An 18,260-nucleotide genomic window follows, 5' to 3' on the forward strand; every position below is an offset into this window, starting at 1 on the left:
ATCTCTATGCCCAGCATGGGGCTTAAATTCACAGCCTGAAACCAAGAGTCGCATGGTCTACCAGCTGAGCCAGCCAGGTGCCCCCCAATCAATGACTTTGATTTAGGGGTGGGGTTTTTTTGGTCAAAAAAAAAACCCATCACAGTTTAAGTCTTGGGAAAACGTAACAACATCTAACTTTCTGAAATGCCAGAAAGACTTGAGAGGATAGGATAAATAGGTAAGATCTGCCGCGGGCAGAACTGACGGGATTTGGAAGTCTGATGTTACAAATCGGCCAGCTCAGGGACCAGATGTGGACCACAAAAAATGTTTTGCTTGGTTTGTACGTTGTTTTTAAAATGCTTAAATTTGTCTGCCAAGTCACTGGTCCCCCACTCCCTAATGACTTTCTCCCAACAACCTGACCTTACCTGCTTGGCCCTCATAAGCATCGAATGCCTGGAGAAGAGCAACATCATTGAACGAAATATGGAGGGCGCCTGGGTGGCTCAGTGGGTTAAGCCTCTGCCTTCAGCTCTAGTCATGATCTCAGGGTCCTGGAATTGAGTCCCACATCGGGCTCTCTGCTCAGCAGGGAGCCTGCCTCCCCTCTCTCCCTCTGTCAAATGAATAAATGAAATCTTTAAAAAAAAGGAAAGAAAGAAAGAAAGAAAGAAATATGGAACTTGGGAGGGAAAGAAGTGAAAATGGAGATTTTAAGAATATATGAATTTGACAGGCAAGTGAGCCCACTGACAGAACTGCGCACAGAGGTTCAGAGTTGCGGCTCTGGAGAACATGCATACAAAGAAGCTAAAGGTAAAACCTTGGGTAATACTCAAATTTAAGGGCTGTTGAGTCACTGGAATCATAATGAAAGGGAAGAGCTGTCCTAAGAGACATAGGGTAGAGCAAAGTAGCAAAGGTGTGTATGGAGGTCAGAAAGAGAACTTCAAAAGATAGAGGAAAGCTCGTTGAGATTAGCAAGCACCAACTATGGTTCAAACGGCCATGATTTTGTTTTTATTATCTACTACAGACTGCAGGGACTTTTTTGGATGCAACTACTTAACTGTCCTGTGAAAGTTCCGTCCGCAAATAGGAACTGCAAGTCCATCAGTGCCATAAGCATGGTTTTTCCTGAAGGGCACTTGGTTTAGGAGCTTTGCTTTACAATACCAGTCCTAGTTTCTTATGTGAACACATAGTTGAGAATTTCATTACATATTGTCTCTTTTTATTACCAGAATTCATTCTACGAAGCAACAGATTTTTTTTTGCTCCTTTTCTTTGTAGATGTTGCACATTGTGACACGATTAGGATTATTTCAAGTCAGCCGATAGTTGAGGGAAAAAAATTCCAGATTCATCTCTAACTAGAACAGAGCTTGGTAGGCCACATTTTTTACCGGCCTCAGTTATGCCTGGGTGACTCTACCCTTATTCCTCTTTCTCATTTGTTATCTTGCTACATTTCACATATCCTAAAAGCCACCCTAAGTTCTTTTATGGAAAAAGATAGAACATATAAATACTTAAAGTACTACAAGCATTTTAATGCCTGTGGTCATTATTAAAATCATATCTGCAGTTATAAGGCCACTAGACCCAAAAAAGCTTTTTGAAACTCTTAAATTTCCACTTAGGAATAATGGGTGATAACAGGGCAGAACGCCAAATATGTAATAGTCGAAAATTATAGCAAAATGAGTGGAAAAAATTAAGACTCAACTAGTTGGTTTTTGTGTGAGGATATGTAGCATATTTATTCCTGAGCTGTCAGGAAAAGCATTTTGCCCTCTTTAATGACTTTGGAAGCTCTCTTTCCAACTCAACTAACACTATTCAAAATCACTATGTTGTAGGGGTTGCGAAGTAGGGCTCTGAAGCCACACCACCTGGTTTCAAATTCTAGTCCACGTAAGCTGTGTGACTCAGGCGACTCACCTGCCTCACTGAAAAATGGTGCTAACAGAACCTCCCTCATAAGATTTTCTGGACATTGTCATGTTTACATGAGTAAGGTGCTTAGAACATTGTCTATGACCTTTTAAGGGCACAAAAAACCCGGTAGCTATAATTATTATTGCTTTACAGTAAGACTCATGAGCCTCCTGGGGTCGATGCCAAAACTCTGGATCCATATAACTGGATGAGTAGCTGGATTCCAGAAGCCCAAGCGCATGTGTACCTGAACACCGGTCTGCGCACCGCCCTGCTGAGTAATACCTGTGGAAGTCAAACCTTCAATTCAAGAGCTCTCAATTACTAGTGTTTTGCACAGGTTTGATACCATACTTTACATTAACTGGCTCCTACGAGAGCACTACTAAATTCATTTATTAAATATTTACTGAGGGCCTACTTTGTCATTAAGTTTTAAACGCCACAAATCACTAATAACCAACACACACCCACACTCTTCCTCTTGCTGCTTCAAACGATCATGGTCAAATCAAAGCTATTACACATTACTGAAACAGCAAAATGCTTCAAAGTGTTAGACCTGTGGTGAATTTAATGGAAATCACAAGTAGGAGCCTATCACAATCTCATGCCTTAAAATACTGAAAACATACAAAGTATGAAAACAATAAGTAAACTCTGAGGTCCCATTAGCAGGAGCTGGTCCCACACAGGAAGTATTTGGTAGGAGTGAAGAACACAGCGACAACTGTTTAGTCCCACTGGATCATTCGCTCTTCTTCAGGGAGAATACTCCAGTTCGGGGAGGCCATATCCCGGGCCAGCCAGTTGAAATCGTCGACGTCGTTCCAGTTATTTCTGCTCCTATCTAAACCAGAGCCCTCGAAGTCCTTGTCGATGCCCGGGTAGCTCCAGGTATAGGGGGCGAACTGGATCCCGCTGCAGTCCTCCACGATGGCCCTGCTGGTCACCTGCAAAAAGATGCGGGTGTCTCTCGTAGTGTGTACGCGGAGCTGTTGGCAGGCCACGGCCAGCACGCAATCACTGCAGTCCTCCAGGAACACAGAGGTGGACACCGGGCCGCAGAGCAGTGTGCAACTTCGGGCTTTGGCCAGCCGCAGTGTGTTGGGATTGCCGTACAGTTTGATTGTGCATTTGCTCAGATCGGTCAAAAGGACGTCGCGCTGGTGCAGCTCCTCCGCCCGCTTCTCCAAGACTTGGGACTCCACATTGGAGAAGCCGCAGACAAAGCTGGAGCCGATGCCTCCCTCCTCCTCCAATGGCGGCGGGGAGGTCGGGACGCCTTCAGCGGCCGGGACGCCAGGACCTGCGTCGACTCTGGTGCCGAAAGCAGCGTCCTTCCTCCGGGTCTTGAAGGCAAAACGCTTTTTGGGCTGCAGCTCCTGGCGCCGCTCGGCCAGGATCGCCTGCAGCCGCGTCAGCGCCTCCTGTGCCTGCCGCAGATCGTAGGCGGCCAGAAACAAAACCGAGTCGTTGAGAAGTTTCTGCAGGCCCTGGAGCCGAGCGGCCGCCTCCTCCAGCTGCTCCATGGATTCCCCGCTCTTCAGAAGCTCTCCCACCGCCACTTGCTCCCGAGAGAAGGCGGCGGCGAAAAAGTCGCTCTTCTCCTCCTCCACCTCCTGGTTCTGCCGCTTTTGCTTCCGCCTTTCTACTTCCAGTTGCCGCTCTTGTTCTCGTCTCTGAAGCCGTTCAGGCACCATGCTCCGGTCCCGCGGCGAACCCATGGCCCCGTTTGCCGCGGCAGCGGAGCAACCAGCGCTCTCCATCTTGACTTCCAGCTTCCTTTCTCCTACCTTGCTTCCTCCGGGCGCGCCCTCCCTGGGGCCGCCCACCAACGCGTCCTGTGATTGGCCGGACACGCTTACGTCAGCCCCGGCCTTATTTTTTTCGCCCATTGGTCCCTCCGCGTTGGAGGGGGCGGGGATATGAGGCGGGGCCGAGTGACAAGAGGGGTGGGGAGACAAAGGTCCTTGTGGATGGGTGGGGTGGGAGACAGGAGGGGGAAGCTTTTTTTCCTCTTAAAGGGGCAGGACTTATATCCGGGATTGTGGGGTGAGTTGCAGCAGCGGCAGCTGCACATGTGGGTTTGTTTATAAGAACAAGGTTAGAAACTCGCAGGCCTCCCCCTCCCCCCGGCTCCTCCCTACTACCCCCTTACGGGCCGGAGATCCGCTACTGGTGGGGGGAATGTGTGCGTATGGTGGGTGGGGGGACAGGTAGTGGTGAGAAAGATGGAGGGGGGGTATATTGCACCGCCCGGCCCGTGCCGGAGGAAGCGGCAGCTGGAACAGCTGGCTAGGGAGCCGCTTGCATGCCTCTGGTTTTTTCTTTTCCTTTCCACCACCCCCTCCCCCAACCCATTCCTGCCGTCCCCAAACCCTTATTCTACCCGCCTTCCCCTCTCAGCCGCAGCAGTTCGGCGTGGCCTGGGGTCTCCTGGATTCCCGCAGGCACTTACGGGGGCGGGAGTAGGCGAGGGGCACCGGGATGGGAGAGACTGGGTTTCTCACTGCAACCGGGTTCCGGGGGCCCAAGGGTAGTCTAAAAACGGATTACTATTTTTTTGGCCAATTGCTGCAGTCGGAGGGGTGGGGGCGGGGGAGGGTGAGATTCCACACCCCCTTCCTCTTCCTCCCACGTCCCCCCCGTCCCCCTCTTCGCGGTCACTCCCTCCGCAGCTGAGCGCTGCTGGTGGCGCGGGGGTGAGACTCCCAGCCCCCGGCTCTGCAGCTCTCCGTGGGGCCGTCGGTCTTTAGGAAAGCCTTGGGGGAAATGTTACATTATTTCTAGAGGTGGTGGGAGGGATTTGTCACCGGAAGTGAATGAGCCTAGCCTAAAGTCAGGATCAGTCGGAGGTGTTAGTGGGCCGCCAAGCCGGCGTAGTCACCAGCAAAACGCCGGGCAACCGGCCGGCTCAGAGCCGAGACGCCGCCGGCTGCGGGCTAGCCGCCACCTCGCGTGCTTGGTGCAGCCCGCCGAGCGCGGGGCGCGTCTTTAACCCCGCCCGCCCTGCAGGGCTTCGGTTTCACCCTGCTCTCCACCGCGTTCCCAGCCTCCACCGTTTCTAATTGGGGTATTTGTCCAAGAAACTGTCACTTGAAATTTCACTGATACATCTGCATTTGGATGCAGAGAAAGATGGGAAGAAACGAGAGAATTAAGACTTATTTCCAGTTTTTCACGCCCCACTCTCCTCCTTCTCTTCCCATTTAAAACAACAAAACACAACACAAAAATTCCTGTATTTCTCCACTGCAAGCAAGCGCAGATCACAGCGCTCGTCAGATTGCTCGCCAGGGTGAGGGGTGGGGATGTCCCGTGTGTATGTGTGTACAGCGGCTGGAAACCAGGAACTGGGTGGTAAAATTTTTCTGTGCTTGTGCTTGTAGTATATATTCTTCGTTTTCGTTCGCTTTGTTTCATGTGCAAGCTGGATGAGGCTTTTTGCTTTTTGTGAGGTTCGGTTCTGAGGCTGGTGAATGAGATGTAGCTGGTTATCTTGTCTAAGTCGGGGGAATGCAATAGCCGCTTTATTTTGTAAAGAGTTGATTTAACCAAGGAAGGTTTAAAGATTTATTTTGCTAGGGAAACTACAAAAAACAAAAACCGACCTGCCTTCCTTAAATTTTTCAGCAGTCGAACTTGTCGCACTCAAATTAAGAAAGTTTGTAGCGGAACGAGGTTTACTGGAGCTGCAGGTGCATGAGGCAACATTTCTGTATTAGCCACAGTGAATCTGTGGGTGGTTGGTAGTGTCTGTTATCATAAGTGGAATTGAACGTCGTGAAACCTTCCCGAGAACTTCATTTCTGCCCCCAAACAGGTTTTGGCATAAAGGCCAGTAGACTTTGGAAGTTTCTGAATAGTTCAAACTCTTTTTTTTTTTTTTAAGATTTATTTATTGAACAGAGAGATCACAAGTAGGGAGAGAAGCAGGCAGAGATGGAGCGGTGGGGGGGGGGGGGTCTCCCTGCTGAGCAGAGAGCCCTATGCAGGGCTCGATCCCAGGACGCTGAGATCACAGCCAGAGCTGAAGGCAGAGGCTTAACCCACTGAGCCACCCAGGCGCCCCAGTTCAAACTCTTGTGAGAAACAATAGCCCCTTCCTTGTCCTTTGACGAAAACATACAGGTCAGCCTGTTGACCCCCGGCACTAAAGGAAGTTTCAGAGACTGATGTGGAGCCTGAGTGGGAATGGGCAGGGGTCAGTGATGTGGTCCTCATGAAACATTGGCTTGATAGTTCCCTACAGCCCCCAGCAGAGCTGCAAGCCAAGGTAGGTGGCCAAGATAGGAACATGAAGCTACATTTCTATGTTCAAAAGCAACAGGAGGGCCAGAAAATCTCTAGCAGGTGCCAGGCTGTATTTGGGTCTTTCTTCTGACATTTGAGGGCAGTCAGTTCAGTGTGCATCCTTGAAAGGGATCCCAGCTCCTGGGAGGGGAGGGCCTGTTCCAATGCCGGGAGACAGGGTGATTCACGACAACAATGTGACATGTGGCAAAAGGCAAGCAGCACGAGAACTCTGAATCCTACTTTCAAAGAGCTTGTGAATCAAGGACTGCTGCTCTCTTTGAGACATCTTGAAAGACTCCTAAGGTGTTCTAGACTTCAAAAATTACTTAACAAACATTTATGGTTTATGGTTCTGTTGTGAGATTGATTTTTTAACATCTTCAAAATTTCACACAGTGGGTGTACACAATGTACACCCAAGCTTCAAGTTACCAACTGACAGTCTGGTTTCTTCCAAAACTCTGGCCACTTACACACCCCATCCCCCTGATTATTTTACAGCAAATCCTAGACATTGTATCATTTCATCTTTTACAATCTATGAGTATTTCAGTATGTCTCAAAAGGATGAGGACTGCCTTTTTAAAACATGACCACATACCATCACCACATTCCCGAAACATAGTGAAGTTTCCTTATTATCATCAGAATTCCAGTCTGTATTCATATTTCCTTGATTATGCTATAATTTCCCCCCTTTTAAGTTACTTATTGACTAAGGATCCCAAAAAGTTCCACACAATGTGTCTAGTTGATCTGTTCCTTCAATTACTTTAATCACTTCTAAAGCCACCCCCATGCCTGAGCAATTGTTTCATTGGAAGAGCCTGATCATTTGTTCAGTAGAGTTTCTCCCTGTCTTGATGTTGCCGGTCTCATCTCCGTACTGTATTGGATGCTAAGTATTTGTTATATTCACTTGATCTTTTCATATCATTAGTCAATATTTATGTGTTAGTATGCCAAAGGAAATGAAAACATTTCAGCACAGGAAGCAGTCTTCAGTTATGGCCAGACAGCCAGAAATAAGGCCTTTTGCCGTTCTGTGGAATTTAGCAGAGACCGGGTGTGGATGGAAGATACCAGGCAAACAAAGAGGTCCAGGCCCTGTTTTCTAGTAGCTGTATTCCAAAAAGGAAGTAACATCTTTCAGCAAACATTGACTATATAGCAGATATAAAGCATTCATTAAAGAGCACTACATGCCAAGTATTTAACATTAGGCAAATTTCCCAACTTGGTTGCTGACTTTTCTGACCCCGAAAGATGACAGCATGTCCTTGGCATGTGCTGTCCTTGCAAAGGCTCCAGGTTGGTCTGGGAAGCAGGACAGGAGCAGCCCCTTCCTTCCATCTCTGCCCCTAGCTCTCCTCCCCTTCAGCCCCCTTCAGTTTTCTGGAATGCTTTTCATCATTGTACACCCAGGGCCTTTTTTGAATCTAGCATCAGTTTATGAAGCACTTGCTGAGCCCCCTGCTGAGCCCACAGACCCCTTCAAGCTGCCAAGGTGAATAAAGACAGACAGAGTCCCTTTCCTCCTTGAGGAGGGCTAACTGGGCCAATAATGGCACAAACATGTAAAAGTGCAACAGTGATGACTGACAACAGTTACAGAAGAAAGAAGAACAGTGAGTGCTGCCAGGGGGAGGTTTGACCTTGTTGGGGAGGTCAGTGAAGACTTCTGTGGGATTTAAGTGAGGCTGGAAGGGTGAGTGAGAATAAGTGAGTGAGCACTGCAAAGTATCTTCTAGATGTATGGGCTCGTGGAGTCACTGCTGACTTTCTGGAGAAAATTCCAGAGGACTGCTGTGGGCAGTAGACTGGGGGGGGAGGGGGGTAATGGAGCTAGTGACAAACACAGATAACTCTTTGGAGAAGTTCTCCTGTGAAGGGGAAGGGACAGTAACTGGGGGAAAGGAGGAGGCCAGTGAGAGGTTTTTGTTTTTTACAAAGAAACATAAGGTTCATAGTAGAAGGGTCCTGAAAAGGCTGGGTGGGGCGAGTGGGTCCCAAAGCACAGGCACAGGTACAAGGATCCATCCTAAATAGAGCAACATTGCAATGTTGTTATTTAAACTTTTTATTGTTGCATGTTTTCCAACATACACAAACTATTTGACCTCAGCCCACAGTAACAGATGCATGGTAATCGAAACAGAGGCTGTAAGAAACAGTAAATACGCTTACAATGTACACTAGATACTATTTTCTGTTCTACTTATTGCATTTCAGAAATACTAATCAAGGCCCCCTAAATTAAACTGCATTTTTAAAAAATGCTGTATCAGCAGGAGAGGGTGCAGCTGTAGGTAAATTTGTATGTTTGGTAATCAGCAGCTGAGTCGGATGGTTTCTGTGTTCTCTGTAAAGGAGGCAGTGAGGTCCTCTGCTGGATATGGGAGGAAAGGGCTGGGCTTGTCTCTAAGTGTGGGTAAGGTTTGAAAGCTTTGTGGGGGGGGCACCTGGGTGGCTCAGAGGGTTAAGCCTCTGCCTTCGGCTCAGGTCATGATCTCAGGTCCTGGGATCGAGCCCTGCATCAGGCTCTCTGCTCAGCAGGGGTCCTGCTTCCCCCTCTCTCTCTGCCTACTTGCGGTCTTTCTCTCTGTGTCTAATAAATAAATAAAATCTTTAAAAAAGAAAGAAAGAAAAAATAATAAATAAAATAAAAAAGAAAGAAAGAAAGCTTTGTGGGAAGAGGATCAGTATGTTGCCCAGAGAAGTGAGGCTGGGTGGTGTAGATTATCAGCACTTGGAGAATGAATGAGGGAATGACTGAGAACCTCCCAGAGACCAACTCAGGGGAGGGACATGGGGTGTGGGGTAGGCCAGAGGAAAGAAGCTGGTGTTGAGAGCCTGACCCTCAGAAGGCAGGGAATCCACGTAAAGCAACTTTTCCAGAAGAGTCTGAGGTTTGCCCCCTGCAGTCCCTCGTTCATTCCGCATAAGACTCTTCAGGAAGTTCTGTCACAGGGTGCCTGGGTAGTTCAGTAGGTTAAGTGCCTAACAGGCTCAGGTCATCATGGGGGAGGGGCTGCCCACATTAGACTCCCTGCTCAGCGGGGAGTCTCCTCCCTCTCCCTCTGCTCTGCTTTCTCCCCTCTCCCCAACCCCTCCTGTGTGTGCTCTCTCTCTCTCAAATAAATAAAATCTTTAAAAAAAGAAGAAGAAGAAAAGAAAAAAAAAAGAAAGTTCTGTCACTTCCCAGGAGCCCTACTGCCTGTCAGCAGATGAGCTTACCTCCTGTTCACAGAGGAAAAAGCTCACCAGTTGGGAACCTGAACTTGCCTCCCATCTCAATTACAGTTTGTCTGTGAAGATCCGCCTCTTTGTCTTTACCTTCTCAGCCAAAGCAAAGCCATCCACCTGAGTTTCCATATCCCTTCCCCTTCATGTTTCTGGGACCTCCAGCCACACTCATCGTCTCCTTGGGATCTTTCCTCTCTCTTCTTCAGCATCTCCTCCCAGCAAGTAGGTTCCCTCAACTTACAACAATTTTCTTTTTGTCCCATCATCCACTTAAGTGGATGCTCTTTCTTCCTTCTCTTAACAGGCCTTTTGTACTATTCTATCTTTAGTTTCTTTACTGTTTTTTTTTTCTTTTTTCTTTTTTGAGAGAGAGTGAGAGCAAGAGAGAGCATGTACGCAAGGTGGGAGAGGGGCAAAGGGAGAGGGAGAGAGAGCATCTTTTTTTTAAAATTTTATTTATTTATTTATTTATTTGACAGACAGATCACAAGTAGGCAGAGATAGGCAGAGAGAGAGGGGGAAGCAGGCTCCTCGCTGAGCAGGGAGCCTGATGTGGGGCTCGATCCCAGAACCCTGGGATCATGACCTGATCCGAAGGCAGAGGCTTAACCCACTGAGCTACCCAGGTGCCCCAGGAGAGCCTTAAGCAGGCTCCACACCCACACAGAGCCTGGTGTGGGGCTCAATCTCATGACCCTGAGATTGTGATCTGAGCTGAAATCAAGAGTTGGATGCTTAATCAAGTGAGCCACCCAGGCGCCCCTACAGTCTTCTATTTTTTAAGAACAATTTTGGGAGTATAGGTAATTAGGTTTATTTTCCCCCCAGCTTTGCAGACATTTAATTTGATATATAACATTGTGTGAGTTTAAGATATATAGCATGATGGTTTGATATACATATGTGTGTATTGCAAAGTAACCACCACAAGAGTTAGTTAATATATCCATAATTTTACATAGTTACCTTTCATGTGTGTGTCCGGTGAGAACTTTTAAGATCTACTCTCATAGCAACTTCCAATACACAATACAGTGTTGTTAACTATAGCCACTGTGCTGTACGTCACATCTCCAGAAACTGTTCATCTTATAACTGGAAGTTTGTACTTTTTTTTAAAGATTTCATTTATTTATTTGAGATAAAATGAGAGGGAGAGAGAGAGAAAGAGCACAAGCAGGGGAAACGGCAGGCAGAGGGAGAAGCAGACTTCCTGCTAAGCAGGGAGCCCGATGCAGGACTCAACCCTAGGACTCCAGGATCGTGACCTGAGCCAAAGGCAGACGCTTAACCAACTGAGCCACTCACGCACCCTTGGAGGTTTGTACGTTTTGAGCATCTTCACCCATCCCTCCACCATCCCTTGCTCCTGGCAACCACCCCGCTACTCCCTTTTTCTATGAGTTTGGTTTTAACCACAGACTTTTGAAACCATAATCTACATATGCTATGTCTACATTTGCTATGTCTTAAAACCATAATCTACATTTCTCGATTATCGTCCCTCCTTAGCCCCTTCTCATCCGACTTCTGCCTCTGTCACTTTATTTGAATGTGAGATTGCTCTCTTCCCCTCTAACTTCAAACCCATTGCTGTTTGTAGCTCGAAGAGCTTGAGTACCACTTTTCAAAGCACAGCTCCTGGTTTTTAGTTGCGTGTCTATCTCTTATCACTGCTGCTTCTTGTCTCCTTCACAGACTTCTCTCTGCCCACCCGTTAAATACCCGTGAGGCCAGGATTCTCTCCCGGTGCCCCCTCCTCATCCTTCTCGCCTCCTTGGCCACCTTACCTTCTCCTAGGACTCCTGTCCACGTGCTGACCACCTCTCCATTCCCTGCCTCCTCCACCTCTCTCCTAAGCCTGACCCTGAACTGCCAACACCCTTCTAGCTATTGCCAAGTCACTATTTACTGTCCTTGGAACTATCTTCTATCCAAAATACCTTATCTTAATAAAACAAACAAAAAATACCCCATCTGAAGTAGAGGGCCTGAAATGAAATCCTCGGTGCCCCAGTGATACTTTTTCTCCTCTATGTAAGTTTCGATCCTTTGTTGCTGCATAACCATTCAAAAACGTAATAGCTTAAAATAACAATAATTTATTATTTCTCACAATTCGGCGGGCTCAGCTGGGGCTGGAGTGTTCAAGATAGCCTCCCTCCCACGTCTGGGGCCTTAGTGCTAGCTGTCGCCTGGTGTACCTAGCTTCTCCTGGTGGCCTCTCCCTCACGCTTGGTCTCTTAGCCTGTGGTGGTTGAACTTAACTTTGCATGGTGCCTGATTTCCAAAGGGGCATAAGCAGAGGCCACCAGGCCCATTTAGGCTCAGACCGAATCGGTACAGTGTCACTTCTAGTGCATTCTTTTGGTCAAAGCAAATCACAAAGCCAGCGCAGATTCAAGAAACAGACTCCGCCTCCTGGTGGGTGGGGCCATAGGCCTCTAGAGAGAGATGGAAGGAATGGGCAGCCATCTTCGCGGGTAATCCACCATGCTATATAGTAGAAATTGTTCTGCTAACTCTTACATGACATTCACCGTGTGCCAGGCAGTGGCTGAACATTTACATGTATTATTTCATTCAGTCTTAACATTCCTGTGAGGTAGGAACTACTGCTGTCTCCATTTAACAGATGAACAACTGAAGAAATGACAGTGACTTCCTCAGGACCAAGACCTAGCAAGTGGCAGAGCTAAGATTTGAATCGAGCCAGTCTGGTTCCCAAGTCCAAGCTTTTAACACCACCTGACTGTGCTCCTAACGCCACATCGGTCTGCTCCCAAGCAGAAGGTGACAGTGCCTCATTCTCCCTCCCGGGGCCTCATGGCTACAAGTACTGTCCTGTCTCTCTATCAGTTCTGGGCCCTCCCTCATCTTCTTTTCCCTGGTCTATTGTTCTAGACTCCCAGCTGGTTCCCTACCCAGTGCCACCTGGCGTTCCCCCAGCCCTCCAAGCCTCAGCCAGTGACTGCCCTAAAACTCAACTGTTGAAGTCACTTCACTTCAAACTTCTGCTGCCTCCCTATTGTCCAGTACTGTTCCAATTCCTTAGTGCTGTTACCAGGACCTTCTCAGCCTGTTCCAAGTGTACCTCTCCAGCCTCCTCTCCCACCAGTGCCACAACATACTTGCCATAACACCAGCACACCATGCTCACCCACTTCTACTTACTCAGGCTGCACTTACTCAGTCAGACCCAACCATGTGGTAGGCACTCTGCAAGGTGCTGAACACACAGAGAGGGGCCCCCTCCGCGTTTACAGCCTAAGTGAGGGATACAGACAATGTGGTGGGATATACCCTCTAATGGGGGGAATCCTGGGTGCTAAGATCACCCACAGTAACCTAATCCAGACCAGAGGAATGGGGTGGGTAGGGGGTGTCTTTTAGAAAATCTAAGCTGAATCTTGAAAAATGAGTGAGATCTAACCTGGAGAAGGGGGGAAAGAAATCACTTATCACTCCTTTCTGTGGATATTCCTGGAGCACCAGCTATGATCTGGGCACCATTCTAGGTGCTAGAAATACAACAGTAAGAAAGACAAGAAGTCCCTAGCCTGATGGCCAGGAAGCTAGGAGAGCTCCAGTGCCTCTAACAACAGAGACATGGCAATAAACCCGGACGTGAGAAAAAGATGTGTTCGACGAGAGCAGTGCCCTCTGCTCTGGCTGCACATTGGTAGTCCTGGGAGGAATCCCTGGGAATGGGACTTTGGCACTGGTGTTTTATAAAGCTCACCATGTGGTCCTAGTGGGCAGCCAGGGTTGTAAGCCGCCCTGTTAGAGGACCTGCAGCACATTGAGGCTGTAGGTGATCAGAGTTGAGCTTGGCGTAGTGAGCCGAGGCCAGACCACCAGGGGTCTCCGCTACCCCGGCAGGCAGTTTGGGCTTAACATTGAAGTCACTAGGAACTGGGGAAGGATTCTGGCAGGATAATGACAGATGCAGATTACTTTTCCTCCCCACTCCCTCGTTAACAAAGAATCGGGCTGGATGCTCTATGTGGAATGGATTCTCTTGGAGCAAAAGTAACCTGATAACCAGTTTGGAGGCTGTCTCTGGAGCCAAGGAGAAGCGGAGGTCCCAGGCCATGATGAGGGATGAAGAGAGAGAAGGAAGGGGTAACATATGAGAGATTTAGGAGACTACACAGGACTCTGACTCACTGGAGGTGAGGGATAATGGAGGGCAGAGAGTTGTGGAAGGTTTTGGCTTGAGGAGCTGGGTCCATGGTCATCCTGGTGCCAGAGATAGTGAACCAGGAAGAGCATGTTTGGAGAGAGCTGGGGACTCCATTTGGGACCTGCTGCTTGCTTCCTTGTCCTACTGCCTGTGATTCTCTAATCTCCACCTGGGGGACTATTTTACACCGGACCTAGTTTACACACCTCTTCCTGGAAGCCTATCTGGATCCTTCCTTCCATAGGCTCTGGGTGAACGCCTATCCATTTGTGAGGTCAGTATCTATTTACAGATACGTATTCTACAGCTTGGGCTTCTCCAAGCATGGATGTATCCTGTTCTAGCTGTCTGCCTAGCACAGTGCCAGCTACACAGGAAGTGCCTGATAGAAAGATGTTAAATAGATGAGTTAACAGCTGAAGACGGGCCAGAAGCAAGAGCTCTCCTAGCACTGTGATAAGAAGTTGGAAGGGGCTTCTTGTTCTCATTTCTAGGGAAAGGGACAAAGTCCAGGGCCAGAGGAGGGTATTTGCTGAACTGATCAGGAAAGAGGCTGAGTTAGAGGCTCCGAAGCTGTTGACTCATAGAAGGAGGGACACACAGTCAGCTATCTAAATTGTCTTTTGAGTATCATTTCAAATTCTTTTTGTGGCAAAGGCATATACCTCTCTTAAAACTTTCCTGTATCTGTCCTTTCTCTTCTTTCTCTTCCTGTCAGTGAAGTAGAATGTTGGTAATAAGTGGACAGATCTGAGTTTAAATGCTGATTACTAGCTCTGTGACACTAAGCATGATGCATAACCTCTCTGAGCTCAGTTTCCTCCAACTGTAAAGCGGAGATAAAGAGAAATATATTTCTCCCAGGACTGTTGTGATGTTAAATAAAGTAATGTGGGGGGGGGGCACCTGGGTGGCTCAGTTGGTTGGATGACTGCCTTCAGCTCAGGTCATGATCCTGGAGTCCTGGGATCAAGTCCCACATCAGGCTCCCAGCTCCATGGGGAGTCTGCTTCTCCCTCTGACCTCCCCTCTCATGCTCTCTCTCTCTCTCAAATAAATAAAATAAAATCTTAAAAAAAAAAAAGTAATGTGTGAGAAAAGTACCAACTGTTGGGCAGACCTGTGGTAGACCGTCAGCTATTGCCAGGTCCCTTTCTGCCTGCCAGTTGCTGGACCTTTGTGCCAGAACATTTCTCAGTCCTCAAGGTGAGTAGTAGAAGCAGAATTTGTGATGTGCATTATATACTGTCTCAGAAAGGGCCCTTTACTGTCCAGGGTTTCTGCAGTTCTGGGGATATTTGGGCATATGCTACATGTAAGTAGTCCTGCAAAAGAAAACGAGGGAATCCCAGAAAGAGAGACCTGCGCAAGCTCCGACGAATCCTTTAATGTATCAGGATAAAAACTGGCTTATAGTTTAAGGGAAAAATAAGGATATGTGGTGATTCTTTCTTCTTGACAATTCAGTTTAAAGAATTATATTAGTAGATCATATCATTTTTCTTTTTTCTTTTTCTTTTTCTTTTTTTTTTAAGTTTTTCTTTTATGACAGCCTTTCTATCTATGAAATCTTTACCTTGGGGAACCACTGATCTTACCTCACTTTATAGATAAGGGAGTGTCAAACAGTTGTATGTTATGTAATACTAATGGAATGTGTCATATTTTCCCAAACTCTAAACTCTTTGACTGTAGACACCATAAGGACTGTGGTTGTATCTACTATTTTTTGGACCCCATAATCCCAGAATATGGCACCATGCCTAGCATGGGAGGCTAACAATGATTATCTGTTGGAGGAATAAGTGAATTGTTCAGCCCAGGCACTCTAGAATTCTAGGGGTTTCTTTGTAGTTTTCAAGGTCCAAAAACCAATTTATTTTTTATCATATATGTGTATAAAGTTACTATTTAAATTTTAGTTAGTTAGCATACAGTGTAATATTAGTTTCAAGTGTACCATATAGTGGTTCAACACTTCCATACAACAGCCCACACCCGGTGCTCATCACAACACATGCCCTCCTTAATCCCCATCATCTATTTCCCCATCCCCCCACCCAGCTGCCCACTGGTAGCCATCAGTGTGTTCTCTAAGGTTGAGTCTGTTTCTTGGATTGCCTCTCTCTCTCTTTCTGTCCCTTTGCTCATTCATTTTGTTTCTTAAATTCCACATGTGAGTGAAATCATACGGTATTTGCCTTTCTCTGACTGACTGACTTCACTTAGCATTGTACTTGCTACCTATATGTCACCCCAAATGGCAGGATTACATTTTTTTTTTTTTTGGCTGAGTAATATCCCATTGTATATACCACATCTTCATTCATTCATCAGTTGATGAACACTTGGGCTGTTTCCACAATTTGGCTGTTGTCGATAATGCTGCTACAAACGTCAGGGTGCATATATCCCTTTGAATTAGTATTTTTTTATTCTCTGAGTAAATACCTAGTAGTGCAATTGCTGGATCATAGGGTAGTTCTATTTTAACTTAAAAAAAAAAAAAGATATGGGATGCCTGGGTGGCTCAGTTGGTTAAGCGGCTGCCTTCAGCTCAGGTCATGATCCCAGTGTCCCAGGATCAAGTCCCACATCGGGCTCCTTGCTCAGCGGGGAGCCTGCTTCTCCCTCTGCCTCTCCTTGCCACTCTGTCTGCCTGTGCTCGCTCTCTCTCTCTGACAAATAAATAAATAAATCTTTAAAAATTAATTAATTAATTACTTTTTAAAATTTTCAAAAAAGATTTGTTTATTTTAGAGAGAGAGAGAGAGTGAGTGCACATGAGAGGGAGGGTCAGAAAGAGAGGGAGAGGGGCGCCTGGGTGGCTCAATTGGTTCAGCATCTGCCTTCGACCCAGGGTCCTGGGATCAAGCCCTCCATCGGGCTCCCTGCTCAGTGGGGAGTCTACTTCTCCCTCTCCCTTTGCCATCCCTCATGCTTGTGCTCTCTCCCTGTCAAATAAATAAATAAATCTTTAAAAAAAAAAAAAAAAGAGGAAGAGAGAATCTCAAGCAGACTGCCCACTGAGCATGGAACCCAACTCAGAGCTCTATCCCACGACCCTGAGATCATGACCTAAGCCAAAATCAAGAGTCAGAAGCTTAACGGACTGGGCCACCCAGGCTCGCCTCTATTCTTAACTTTTTGAGAAACCTCCATCTTGTTTTCCAGAGTGGCTGCACTAGTTTGCATAGAATCTGAGTTGTTAATGGTATTTGTTTTTATTGATGGAGCCAGTAGACTCCTTGAGGGACCCTGTTCTCTATTGCCCAGCAGGGCAGGTGCTCAGCGAGTGATTGAGCCTCTGGCCATGTAGAGATCAGACACAGCCAAGAAAAGATAACCTGAGAACCTGAATGGTAGCAGGAGCCACCATGTACTTCCCTTATATTATCTCCCTTAATCTCCATGGTAACCTTGCCAGGACCTGTTTGTGCTGTACGTCATAATTTGAAGCAACAATTTTAAGATTGTTTAAAAGATATTGCTAAATTTTAATCCCTGAACAGATGTGTTTTTAATACAGACTGTAGGGGGGTGGGTAAGGGGTAGAGGTAAGTTTTCTGCTTCAGATTCTTTCTTTATTCAGTGTGAAGTGAATAGTGTGACCTACAAGGTTTTGAGATTGTTTAAAAGCTTTTGTTGAAATGTTCATTTACTAAGATCAAATGCTTGTAAAGTGTCCTGGAAGTTGAAAGTTAAATGAGAAGCAAAAAGTTTACTCTTTGTCATCTCTTCTGCCTAGAATTTTTTTTTTTTAAGATTTTATTTATTTCTTTGACAGAGATCACAAGTAGGCAGAGAGGCAGGCAGAGAGAGAGGGAGAAGCAGGCTTCGCGCTGAGCAGGGAGCCCGATGCCAGGCTCGATCCCAGGACCCTGAGATCATGACCTGAGCCGAAGGCAGGGGCTTAACCCACTGAGCCACCCAGGCGCCCCACTTCTTCTGCCTAGAATTTTTAAGGCCCTCTTCTTTAGTGGGATTTCATTATTTGCCATAAAATGCTACTTTTCTGTGAAATACTATAAACTACTGTTTTCATGTCATATGTTCCAATGCAGTAAGATCATGAAATCCATTTAGCGGATGGCGGTCTTTTAAAAATGACAAAAGAGGGGCATCTGGCTGCCTCAGTTGGTAGACCTTGTGACTCTTGATCTTGAGGTTGTAAGTTTGAGCCCCATGTTGGGTGTAGAGATTACTTAAAAATAAAATCTTTTAGGGGCACCTGGGTGACTCAGTGGGTTAAAGCCTCTGCCTTTGGCTCAGGTCATGATCCCAGTGTCCTGGGATGGAGCCCCGCTTCAGGCTCTCTGCTCTGCAGCGAGCCTGCTTCCTCCCCTCTCTCTCTGCCTGCTTCTCTGCCTACTTGTGATCTCTCTCTCTGTCAAATAAATAAATAAAATCTTTTAAAAAAAAATGTTGAGTGCTCCGGTGGCTTAGTTGGCTAAGCGTCTGCCTTTGGTTCAGGTCATGATCTGAGGGTCCTGGGATCAGGTCCCATGTCAGGCTCCCTGCTCAGCTCTACCCCTTCCTCCCACCCCCTGCTCATGGTCTCTCAAATAAATAAATAAATAAATAAATAATCTTTTAAAAATGT

General features: G+C 46.8%; 1 protein-coding gene across 1 annotated transcript; it reads right to left on the bottom strand.

Moving 5' to 3' along the window:
* Nucleotides 1-3,810, bottom strand: TBCC (tubulin folding cofactor C). Its single transcript, XM_080806260.1, has one exon. The coding sequence runs from the start codon at nucleotides 3,693-3,695 to the stop codon at nucleotides 2,661-2,663; it is 1,035 nt and encodes a 344-aa protein (XP_080662386.1). The 5' UTR covers nucleotides 3,696-3,810; the 3' UTR covers nucleotides 1-2,660.
* Between the last annotated feature and the right edge of the window lie 14,450 nt (nucleotides 3,811-18,260).

Source organism: Martes martes, assembly GCF_963455335.1.
Source record: "Martes martes genome assembly, chromosome: 6".
In the NCBI taxonomy this organism is placed as follows: Eukaryota; Metazoa; Chordata; class Mammalia; order Carnivora; family Mustelidae; genus Martes; species Martes martes.

What these genes read in the sequence shown, in the direction of transcription:
- TBCC (XM_080806260.1), bottom strand. Translation starts at nt 3,695, where the DNA reads ATGGAGAGCGCTGGTTGCTCCGCTGCCGCGGCAAACGGGGCCATGGGT.